Source organism: Megalobrama amblycephala, linkage group LG12 (genome assembly GCF_018812025.1).
Source record: "Megalobrama amblycephala isolate DHTTF-2021 linkage group LG12, ASM1881202v1, whole genome shotgun sequence".
In the NCBI taxonomy this organism is placed as follows: Eukaryota; Metazoa; Chordata; class Actinopteri; order Cypriniformes; family Xenocyprididae; genus Megalobrama; species Megalobrama amblycephala.
In genome coordinates this window covers 29,956,223-29,969,276 of record NC_063055.1, presented here as the reverse complement: position 1 = coordinate 29,969,276, position 13,054 = coordinate 29,956,223, and the positions used below count along the sequence as shown (strand labels likewise).

The window sequence follows — 13,054 nt, the reverse complement described above, 5'->3', positions numbered from 1 at the left end:
ACAAATGACAATTGCTCCTTTCATGGACTTAATGTACTGTTGCGGAATTCACAGATCTTCACATTTGGATGTTTGAGTCATGTAGCTGGAATGGACTTTGAAAGAACAGAAGATGTGGCCCTTTTGTCTAAAGTTTTGGGGCCATATTCACAAAACATCTTAAGGCTAAAAGTAGCTCCTAACTTGTCGATTTAGGAGAAACTCTTAAAAATAATGGGCGTGTCAGTCCTAATTTTAGGACTCCTAAATTTTTGCTCTAAGAGTATTTCACAAAGCATTTTAGTGCTAAAACTAGCTCCTAAATCTGTGAAACGTTAGGAGTAGTCAAGAGGATTCCTAAGTCACTAAGACCAAATCACAAACAATCCTACAATCCAATCCTACAATCCAAAGACACTGTACATCATTGAGTCAATAGCGATAGAGCCTTTGGTGCTGAACCTTTTCTTCATAAATGGAATACATATTACATATAGATTTGAATCTATGATAAAACGCCAAAATAAATCTTTAATAAATAAATAAATAAATAATGCCTGATTGCCTGTGGAAGTTCTTTTAATTAGTTCACACTTACAAATGATCAAACAGAACTTGTACTAGTTTAATTAGTGACACTTAGCCTACATTTAAAACCTTTAATTGAATATGGCAACATTTTTATTTTAAAACCTTTATTTTAATATAGAAACATGATACCTCATTCTACAATATTTCTATGATTAAATCGCTGACAGAAACTCCTCCCCCATCAGCCAATCACTGTGGGCATAGTCCATAGCAACGAGGTCAACCCCGCCCTTACTCTTAGCTTAAGACTTCAGTCTATTCTTTGGTAAAAGTTTGTCTCAGCAGCTTTGTGAATAGGTTTTAAGAGAAAACTCTTAGCTAAGAAGTTTTTCTGCTTTTTAGGAGAACTCTTAGTGGTAAGATAAAATGTTTTCTGAATACAGCCCCAGGTCGTTACTGGAAATTGTTGTTCAGTATTGAAGAAAAAGGTTTGCTGATGGACAGACATGGGGAAGTTAACACTCATAATACACCTTCTAATAATAAGTGTTTTCCTATGATTACCATGTCACCTAAGTTAGATGGTTGTAGTGGACCTCTTTTATATGCTAAAAGACCATTGTGTTTGGATTTTTTAAAAGCCACTGGCAAAGATTTTTATAAAATATGTGTTAAAGTTTTTAATAAAAAGATACTGAATGATAAAGTTGACACGCTGTGGCGCAGAGTATTGGGTGTTGAAGAGAATGTGAAACCTGAGTGGAGCTCACTGTATAAGCCACCGTTATCTAAAAGGGCAGGGGACATGCAGTGGAGGCTTCTTCACTGTGCCATCGCTGTTAATGCTTTTATTTCAGTTCTTAATCCTGAAGTTAATGCTGATTGTCCTTTCTGCTCAAAAAGAGAAACAGTTTTTCATGCTTTTATGGAATGTGACAGACTAAAACCTTTATTTTCAATGTTGGAAAATGTTTTTATTTCTTTTAGCGAATTGTTTTCCATAAGGATTTTTATTTTTGGATTTAAGTTTTTCTGAGGTAAAAGGTTTACTTGTCAGCTTTTGAATTTTGTTTTAGGTCAGGCAAAACCAGCCATTTATATGAGCAGGAAAAATAAGTTTGAAAGATGTTCTGCTGAAGATGTAGTAATGGTGTTTTTAAATTCTGTGAAATCATGAGTGTTGATAGATTTTTGTTTTTATAAGTCTACAAAGGATCTTTTAACATTTGAAATGAAATGGTGTGGTAATGGAGCATTATGTACTGTTGTTGAAGAGGATTTATTTTTTACACATTTGGTGTAATTTATTTATTTGTATGTTTTATTGATTTCTTTGGTACTTTTGTGTACTTTTAGGTAATTTTGTGTTTTGTTAACTGTGTACAGTAAAGTGTGATTTATAGTAATAAATGGCTTTTTCAAATTCAATTCTCTCTCTCTCTCTCTCTCTCTCTAAAATTTTCAAGTGGACCCCCCAAATTTTCATGCGTTTGGCAGATGCTTTTATTCCAAGCAGCTCACAATGTACTGATGCCATGCATGTTTTAAAAGCTCATGCATTCCCTGATTCGAACCCATAACCATGGCATTGTTAGCACTAAGGGTGCTCTGATCAATTGGCTGCCGATTGTTATCAGCCGATAATCATTTTATATATTTTGATAAGTGGTCTCTATAAGGCCGATCAGAAGAGCTGATCAGATGACGCAAAACCTGCAAGACAATTTTTCTATGTGCAACTAAAATTGCTCAACTCCATTCACAAGTGTGAATGTACCAGATTCTACCACGTGTCTGAAAAAGATAATACATACTTGTATTCAGGGCTTGACATTAACACCCGCCAACCCGCCAAATGCGGGTAGATTTCAGCTGTGGCGGGTAAGACAGCCACTCCCACTAGCCACTTTGGCGGGTTGAATATAATTTCAGCCTACAGCCAAATGAAAAATAGCCAAGATCGTCGTAAAGGCACAAAATTACAATTCAGTCACAATTTTTTATCGATTAACTTGCGGTTAGTGAAGGCGGGATAGGCGGAATCGCGCTAAATGACACAACAGAAGCGCTCGCGTGCGCGCTCTCTCTGTCGCGCGTGATCAGTTCTCCTTGCGCCTGAATACACGCACACACAGATGTCAAAATGCATCGTGTGGAGTATCTCGCGTGAATACAGTCGGCTATGGCTTACGGCTAAGTGGGTAAAAACTGGATATGTGTCAGTATATGACGTCCATGCATTCAGCAGCCCCCAAATAAATACCTGTCTGTCATTAATGTTAATCAAACATCAAAAAATGTTAAATAAATGTATGCATGTATGCTAAATAAACATATGTATCTGAAAAAAAAATAAATAAATTAATTAATTAATATTTGTAATTTGCTTCTTTGTCCTTTTTATATAGTCTAATAAAAATAACTATACATACCTGATATATACAATGTATAGTCTTGATTTGGGTGGTCAATCTGCATTTGTAAGTTTGAAAGGGTTTTAAATCTTGTAAATCATGTAAAATGACTCAAAATCAAGTAATTTAAGCATGCCAGAGTCAACTTTAATCATATAAAATGTAATTTCCCAACAGCAAAATTGTGGCCAGTGAAAATGCTGAGTGGCTAGTAACTTTGGATAACCACTAGCCACATTGGCTGGTGAGCAAAAAAGTTAATGTCAAGCCCTGCTATTAGTATATTTGATCTGTGCATTGGGTCTAAAGGCCCGTTCTCACCAAGAATGATAACTATAAAGATAACGATAAAGATATAGTTCTAAAAATCGTTCTAAATATAAAAGAATAGCATTGTCCACACCACAGCTATAACGATAACGATATAGAGAAACAATATCTTTCACTTTCAGAATGATTTTTTTCCAGCTGTTGAATGATAAAACACTGACAGCCAATCAGAATCTATTCTAATTTAAGGGCTTGCGCATTTAAAATGGAAGACGACAATGCGGAGAAATTAATCGCCGAAGTCCAGAAAAAAGTCACCTCTTTTCAAGGATATTTTAAAGAAAATGGATATATGGAAAACAATCGGACATACCCTCAGAATAAATGATGAGAAGTATTAATGATGAGATAATTATGGTGAGGTAACAAACAGTGTAACATAAAATTACCTCAGGTATTCAGTTTTGACAACATTGTCTTGCTTCCTTTGAAGTTGCAGTGAAAAAGACTAGGCATTATTTTTATTCCACTATAATGACTTTATTAAGCTAGATTCACTGTTAGATTACATCGATTACACTAGCTATTTACTCAAAACATAGCTCATTGAGGACATCTGCTGGTTATAATGGAACAAGAACTGCAAAAATATATTGCACACACTTTGAAACCGCAGCGCGTGAGATTAGAATGAACAAACTGCTGTCCTTCTTGGTGTGAACAGGCCTTTAAAGTGACAGCAGCCTAACAAACTTGCTGTGTCCTTAATGTTAATCAAACAACACAAGACAAAGGGAAATTACTCAGTGATTTTTAGTAGATTTAGCAGGATTAATATTTAATTTATACAGTGAGGACTATGCACAGTACTATGTCTTTTTTTAATCATAATTATTTATTTCACAAGAATGCTATATTTGTTAATCTCTAAGCTGTTCCTTAATCACACCTAAGAGAGTTGCACGTTGCTTGCCAACAAACAGTTATCAGTTCATTAAAAGATTTGCAAAGAGTTGTCAGTTCAAGATACTTTCTCATCTCTTAATTATTTGAATACTTAATAGACCTATACATTGTTGTTAAGAATAGCTAGATACATAAATAACTGAACTGAAGGCTTCAAGCCTTCTATTTATCATGTAGTATTATTTATTTCGGTGATCGGTATCTGTGATCTGTATTGGTCCGATACTGCAATCAGTGATTACCATGTTTTTGTACTATTTGTGCTACAGGAATGTTGCTATAACGGTAAGCTCATGAATTTTAGCTCGACTCAGAACTTATCCATTTTATTAGTTTCAAGTGTGTTTGGGTGTTGTTGCATAATGTGAATCTGTTTTTGCATAGATGACAGACATTTGTTATGAATAATCATATCTTTTGTGTTTTGAAGTTTCAAATTCAAAGAGAAAATCATGAAATGATAAAAAGTAACTTTGATTTGTAAAGCAGCCAGTCTGTGTAGTGGCCAGAGCAGTCCAGCTGTTGACGGGTCCAGCTGAGGGTGAGGCGGCTGCAGTAGTTACTGCTGTCCATCAGTGTGTATAATGAGGCAGAATCACAGATAATGTGCCCACTGATGCACTGCCTTTTAAAGATGGGACAAATTGATTCCCTTTAAATAGGCTCTGCTTTTGGTATTCATACACTTGCTTGATGTAAATAGAAACACACACATACACACACACTCATGTATACGAGAACAAATCTCTCTCGCTCTTTTCTATTAAGCACAGCTGACAGCTTCTGAATCCAATGTTCAGCATCCAAATGCTCTGTAGATTGTTCTTAGTGGGGGTGAATGATTAAAATAACAAAAACAGTTTGAGAAGCGCAAACAATTTAGTCTGCCAGCTCTTGCGCGCATCCAGCGTTCAGCAAAAGATGGGCAATATGACACAAATGTTCAGCTAGTAAACCCCAATAAGGTACTTTTTTCAACTAAGAAATCATTATGACTGGCTACTTTATGAGCTCCAGCCATAAATATGTACCCCTCTTAAAGTATTTATTGCTACTCCATCATAAATCACACTTGACTGTAGGTGCCATGACAGCTTTTCAGAAATCAGTGTATAATAGATAAATCATCTGGATGACTGCACTAAACGCCGCAATGAATTTCTAAATATTTTTGGGGAACATCATCAAGCACTGTTTGAAAGAATAGTTCACAGAAAATTGGAAATACTCTCATGTCATTCCAAACCCATTTGCCTTTCTAGCGATGTCCAGGTTGCATGAATCAACTGATCCAGTTTACAAAACCAGTCTTTATCAAGGAAGTTCCCTTCCATTCTCTCTGAATGGAAGTTGTTCAAGTTGAGCAGAACCCCTTGAAGTACAATACATGATCTAAAATCTTTGTTCAAGGGATCACAGAGGGATCTTTTCATGGGAACTTCACAATATACAGTACAGGGTTACATTTTATTTTTTAGGTGTCCTTGTTACAGTGTAATTATACATTTACTACAGAAGGAAACGCAATGCATTAAGAGCTGGGGGGTGAAAACTTTTTGAAAACTTTCATATTTTGTGAAAATACCTTTTTTTTTCTCCATTTTGTACTGCCGTTCAGAAGCAAAATAGACCTAACAGAAGGTGTTTGCATGTTTCCCAGAAGACAAATGAATACAATTTATTTTGATTTTCAAATTCAAAAAGTTTTCACCCCCTGGCCCCCTGGTTTCTTTCTGGAGCATCAGTGAATGTTTGAATCTTTTTGTTTTTGAGTCCCTCAGTTGTTCTCAGTCTGAAAAGATGGATCTCAAAATCATACAGTCACTGCCGGAAAGGGTTCAAATATGCAAAAAAGTTCTAGAAAACTGAAGAATCTGCAGGACATGGAGGGTTTTTCTGAAGAATGTTGGGCAGTTTAACTGCTTAGAACAAACAAGGGACTCATGAACAACCATCACAAAACAAAGTATTAAGAATCAAGGGTTCTTTTGACAAACTTTTGAATGGGGTTATTTTAATAAATTCAGCTTTTTTTGTCTTGTGGACTATATGTAAACATCTTTTATGTAAAATATCTCCAGGACAGTCTAAATAAAAAATCACATTTTGATGATCTCTCTTATTTTGTTAAAATTATTGACATTTTCACAGTTCTGCAAGTTCCCATACTTTTTCATGCAATTGTATGAGTTTACTTATAATCTCTCATCATACACCTCTTCATATACAGTATATGGTATATTTTCAGTCTAGAACAAAACCTACTTTTGAGGATGAAAAATTCTGTTTATGTCAGCCATTTTTGAATATCTGAATAATGTTTAATTCACACTCAAGCTTTGAAATAGTATGAAGCTTAAGTGGAAAAAAGAATATTTTTTCTCAAAACTGGTAAAGTGCCAGTGCAGTTGCCTCCGTAGACATAGGTGAAATAGATGATGAACACAGATTATAGTGCAATGTAAAAACAAAAAAACAAGAGCAAACAATCAGATCCAGAGCAGATCAGAACTGATAAACAAACACTTCTTCCCTTAAATATTTTTAAACTCAAATGAATCATTTAAAAAGTTTTCTTGCCAAAAGTCAGGAACTTTCTATAGTCAGCCATGAGAATAGAAACAGTGTATGAAACATGGGGAATAAGAGTTGCTGCTTTCATCTTAAACCTGAAAATGAAAAAAAAATTGTTGATACACACGCAAATCAAAGCAACTTAGCATCTTACTGCAATTCCTCCAGTCACCTGCAAACAAAGCAAGTGTATTACAGATAGAGCGATGCAAGATTTAGCTAATGATTGTGATGAGGGAAATAAATTCTTGCAAAGTGTGCAGTGCTTTGTCTTAACAATGCCTTGGGAAAAAATAATCACTATCTTCAAGACCTCAGTGCTGGAGAAGATATATATAGCATAAGCAGATGCTACCTAAAGGATGCTAACTTCACTCAACCAGAAAAGATTACATATCAGACTGCAAGAGACTCCAATGCCATCTGTGACTCACGAACTGGACCAATTACTTCAGTTCAAGAGCAGAAAGGTGCATAATAAGTTGCTTAAAAGGGTCTTGAAATTGAAAATCTACTTATCTCTTTTATCAGAGGAGATGATTCTTGCCACACATTTCAAGCACTGAATTTTACAATTCAGCCAATTGCATTATCAAAACAGTGTTCTTGGTGAACTAAGAAAGTTGGATTTCCATGTATGCACCATAATGAGAGACATGGGGCGTATTTTCCTGCTGGTAGATGCCATAACTACACCATTATATGGCCAAAAGCAACTATCTCCAGCCGAAGCTGCAAAAAGTAGCCGTGAATTCAGAGGACTGTAAGTCTGATGTCCGTATCCATATTTGATATACACTACAGTTCAAAAGTTTGTGGTCTGTAAGTGTTTTTTAAAGATATTTTAGACTCTTGTGCTCACCTGCATAAGATCCTGCGATCAGGTTACATTTATTTGAGTAAAAATACAGTAAAACAGTAAAATTGTTATAATTAAAATGAACTGTTTTCTACTTAAAAATGTATTCCTGTGATGTCAAAACTGAATTTTTAGCATCATTACTCCAGTCTTCAGTGTCACATGATCCTTCAGAAATCATTCTAATATGCTGATTTGATGCTCAAAAAACATTATTAGTATCAATGCAGCTCAATATTTTTGTGGAAACCGTGATACTTTTGTAAAGATGTTTTGATGAAAAGAAAGTTCAATGAACAGAATGTTTTTTTGTATCAATGTACAGTATAGTCTTTACTTTTTTAATTTTTTCTTGCTAAATAAAAGAAAAAAAAACAGTTGAATTGGATCGTTGAAGGTAAGCAGTTACATTGGTTAATAAAGTGAGATTAAATACATAAAGTATATTTGTTTGGGGACAGGAGAGGTGTCGGTCAATATATGGGAAAACAATGTAACTTGCATTACTTATAACAGATATTTTGTTGTAAATTTAAAAGTAACGTTACTTTACTAGTTACTTGAAAAAAAAAAAGTAATCTGATTATGTAACTCAAGTTACTTGTAATGCGTTACTCCCAACACTGGTCACATATCATTTGACAACAAATACAGCTGGTGTGTATCATTAAATATCATGAAGCTGGTGTGATTGAGGTTAACATTTGATCACTCTAAAGTAAGCTAACATGAAATGACAACCATAATGATGTATGCAGCAATCACAGTAGAGCTGTTTAGTGCAATGGCAACAATATCAACATAAAAGCACTATTTTTGAACACAGCATGACTCACAGATGCCAAGTCTTACAGTTGCAGGCTTCCACTAATTATGTACAGTAGTTGGTGCAGTCTTTGCATTACACTCTGAGTCTGCAGTGGTATTTGATTATATTCTTCCATTTAAAAAAAAAAAGAAAAGCTAATGCTTTTTTCCTGCAGCTGAAGTTCAGCCAAATTTAGTTTAAAGGTAGATACCTTTTGAATTGGAACAAGCAATACACAACGACACCTCCATTGAACAAAAATGATTATGCTTGAGAAAATAAAATCATTTTAGCAAAATTGTTTTTTGTATGTTCATCCACTCAGTGTATGGTTGGGTCAGTTTTTACCTACATTGTGGATCGAAAGTGAATGAAAATTCCCAACTATGATTGATATAAAAACAATGTGTGTGTAGATTTGGAGTTACTGAAGATTAGCCCTCTTCCATCTGGAATAAGATTGTTTACTCTGGGACAGGCTGATTGCTTATTTTGGAGTTAGGCGGTGGATGTTCCACCGGCATGACTTAATACAGCATCTGTGGGACGCTTTCCACACAGCCTAGAGTGATCATTATAACCAGATTTGGGTGCATTTATTATTTTTTTTAGCTGCTGAGAAAATCTAAAATCAGAAAATAAAATAATAATAAAAAAAAAAAAATGAAGTACACTGTAAAAACATTTTTTCACAAGCCTTTTTTCTTTTGTCAATTCAACTTAGATAGTTAATGTGGTTCAGAATAACATAACTTTTTTGAGTTTCTGTTTATTAAATCAATCGCCTTCATTGTATTAACTCAAATTTTTAATTTCAATGAACTCAAAATTTCAAGGCAATCAGGTAACTTACTTTAAAGGTGCCCTAGAATTAAAAATTTGTTATTTATCTATGCCAAGATCAATTCAGAGTTCAGTACAAGGAAATGACATACAGTGAGTCTCAAACACCTCCTTCTTTCCTCCTTCTTATATAAATCTCATTTGTTTAAAAGACCTCCGAAGAACAGTCGAATCTCAACATAACACCGACTGTTACGTAACAGTCGGGATCATTAATATGTACGCCCCCAATATTTGCATATGCCAGCTCATGTTCAAGCATTACACAAGGGCAGGACATCTGGATGTGCACAGCTGAATCATCAGACTAGGTAAGCAAGCAAGGACAACAGCGAAAAATGGCAGATGGAGCAATAATAACTGACATGATCCATGATATCATGATATTTTTAGTGATATGTGTAAATTGTCTTTCTAAATGTTTCGTAAGCATGTTGCTAATGTACTGTTAAATGTGGTTAAAGTTACCATCGTTTCTTACTGTATTCACAGAGACAAGACTGTCGTTATTTTCATTTTTTAAACACTTGCAGTCTGTATAATTCATAAACACAACTTCATTCTTTATAAATCTCTCCAACAGTGTGTAATGTTAGCTTTAGCCACGGAGCACCATCAAACTCATTCAGAATCAAATGTAAACATCCAAATAAATACCATACTTACGCGATTAGACATGCTGCATGATGAACACTTTGTAAAGAACAATTTTGAGGGTTATATTAGCTGTGTGAACTTTGTTTATGCTGTTAAAGGCAAGCGCGAGCTCCGTGGGCGTGGAGCGGGAGTATTTAAAGGGGCCGCAGCCTAAATTGGCTCATATTTAATGATGCCCCAAAATAGGCAGTTAAAAAAATTAATAAAAAAAAAATCTATTGGGTATTTTGAGCTGAAACTTCACAGACACATTCAGGGGACACCTTAGACTTATATTACATCTTTTAAAAAGACGTTCTACGGCACCTTTAAGTTAAACCAACAGTTCTTTTTTACAGTGTACAATCAGTAATTCATACAATAATTCATCAAAAAATCATACTTGGTAATGCAGTGATTAAGTGCTAAGTAATACGCAGTATGTAAATAAGCCAAATAGATTAAAAAAAAAAAAAAAAAGACTTCATTTTGAACTAATTAGAAAAAAGTCTAATTGTAAAGCAGATTTAGCAGCAACATAAACTCAAAATAATGAAATCAATTTTTTTTTGTTTTATAATTTGCTACATGAATATTATTTATGGTAATTCAAGCAGACTTTGATTAGTCTCTATCTAATTTTCAGAAGAGATATACGACCCTATCCCTCTGCACAAAAACATAATGAAAAAAGACGTCATGATGTCATGCCTCAATTGAGACATTCATACTCAGCAGCTCATGAAAAACATTTAATGGATCATTAATACTGAGAATTAGTGCATTTGTTTCTTTCAAGTTTCTTTAATGATTCTCTGTAGACTATTTAATACTGATTTAATTTAAAGCACGCTGTAAATCAATAATTCATCAGATGATAATGTTATGCTTGATAAAACGAAAGCATGATTTTGCTAGACCCCTTCAACATGCATATTACAGAACTACACATAAATATTTTATTCATGAATCATTTTTCCAATGATTACAGTATAGAGTAACCACACACACACCACCAGGGACAATAAATAGGGGTCTTGTCCTATAAGCACATCAAAGTAGAGTGGTTGTTGATCACACACACACACACACACACACACACACACACACACACACACAAATCATCGTTGGACAAACCAAATATTCATTTCACACATGCATCCACATACACGCAAAACCCTCAAAAAGCAAGTGATTTGTCCTTTCACTCTTCTTTTTACAAGAAAAATACAAGTATAGTCATGAAGTCAGCAAAGCCCCCCCAGCTTACATCAATATACTAGCTGATTTTCTTCAAAATACACCAGCTATCGTGTCTCCTAGTGCCTCTTATCTTGTGTGCACATGCAGGGCTGACAAATTGGCTTGACCTCTTGTCTGGTTGGGTCTCATATGGTTTATAAATGTTCTCACCCACTGTGATTACAATCGGACGAGCTTGCAGTCATTAAGCTAATGGAGGCGCATTCTAATTGATGACATCCTCATTTGCATTGTGTGTTAATTACCCAAATCACTTAGCCGCATCTGCAAATTCTAATTAGTACCCGCAGATTCAGTGCGGCTGGATGTTTTCACCTGAAAATGAAGATGTCTTTCTCTCTGCAATGGTAAACAAAAAACAGTTAAATTAAGTAAAGTAACCATGAAGTGAAAATTCATCGCAGGCACACCAGCCGGAATTAATCACAACCATTTTCAAAAGCTAAATGATAATGCCAAAGAAAATGTGACCAAATATGGAGATCCAAGTGAAGCGTAGACTGATAACTGGGCAAAATATGATTAGTTGGGATTCAAATAACAGAGTAGAAAACAAAGCAAAAAGGCTTTAATGAATCTTTGAAGCTGCAAAGAAAATTGCTATTTAACTGCTGATAGAATGGCGTGACGTCAATAGTAATGCTTCCTGTGGCATTCAGTACAGAAACCTTCACTCCTGCCATGAAAGCCCCTGGAAAAGGTCTCATGTGGATAGTTATTTGCTAACGCAGCAGTTTCAATGCAGTTGCACATCTTGCATATGAAGTCATCTTACCTTAGAGTGAACATTTCCACAGGTGAGTACGGTGAAGCTGCAACATATGCTGACACGGTATCCCTTTGCCGAACAGGCGTGGATGGTACCAACACTGCAAAATTCCCATCCAAACGCTGCTCTGATAATTCCGGAGAAGATGGAGTCTGGAATAATCTTACACTCCCGATGTGCCTCATGGGTGTAGATGGTCGGTGACCCAAACAATCCCTCTTGATCAGAGTGAGCGGCGCTCTTGTCCCCTAACTCCTCTGGAAAGACAACCCCCTGCTTCTACGGCCCGAAGGCTGTAGTACAGCTCTACAGGTGTTCCTTCAGACATTTCCGGACTCCTCTGCCGTCCTGGGACAACGCTAGGAGGTGCAAACCACCCAGGAAGAGGCTCAAGCTCAGCGACGCAAACACCCATGTCCCCTCTTAACCTGCAGCTTCCACGGACCTCCTGGGTTTCGTGGAAGGCGAACATCCGTACGCAGGGGAGTTTGTCCACTGCGCTGTAGTCGTCCCAATCCCTCCCAGCGATGTAGAACAAGACCTGAACTTTGGGTTTGTTCAGGTAAATCCTTTCATTGAGAACAAAGGTCTGCACTTTCCAGTTGAAGGTGAAGAGGGTTGAGGAGGCTACAAAGGAGCCAGGCATCTGAAGGAGATCCAATGGAACAGGCTCTTCCACCGCAAGAGTTCCATACGTGGCATTGATGATGGGAGGTTTCCTGGCCTGGTGGATGAAGAACAGTTCTGTTCTTGAGAGAAAACTAGAGTTGCGCATGAAGTCCTGGGTGGCCTCCTTAAGAAAGAAGGAGGACTCTGTGTTGAGGAGCTGGTAGTTGACAGGCAGGTAAGTAGGGGAGGCATAGCGCTGAAGATTCTCCAGGATACGACAGTCTGTAACTGACATAGAAAAGGAAAGAGGTGTCAGAACCAGGTGGAATAGTTACATGTGGGTCTTCAGGTGTGTGTATTTTGAGAGGAAAGGTGCACAGAATATTACATTTCTGACTGATACCAAGAAGTTGATCATTATTTTTCATGTTCATGATGATAACTTATAAATGGCTAATATTATGCTGTACTATTTTGTCTATACAAATTAAAACACTAAAAACTAAATGAATTTTAAAAGCTACAGATGAATC

At 36.0% G+C, this 13,054-nt stretch overlaps 1 protein-coding gene across 1 annotated transcript in view; it reads right to left on the bottom strand.

Annotated features, from left to right (window-relative positions):
* The window catches only part of si:dkeyp-14d3.1 (transmembrane protein 132C), a 417,700-nt gene that overhangs the window by 323,547 nt on the left and 81,099 nt on the right, over nt 1-13,054 (bottom strand). Inside the window, 3 exon segments of the mRNA XM_048210503.1 lie at nt 11,919-12,106; nt 12,108-12,170; nt 12,172-12,809. Coding sequence (XP_048066460.1) covers nt 11,919-12,106; nt 12,108-12,170; nt 12,172-12,809 — 889 coding nt within the window.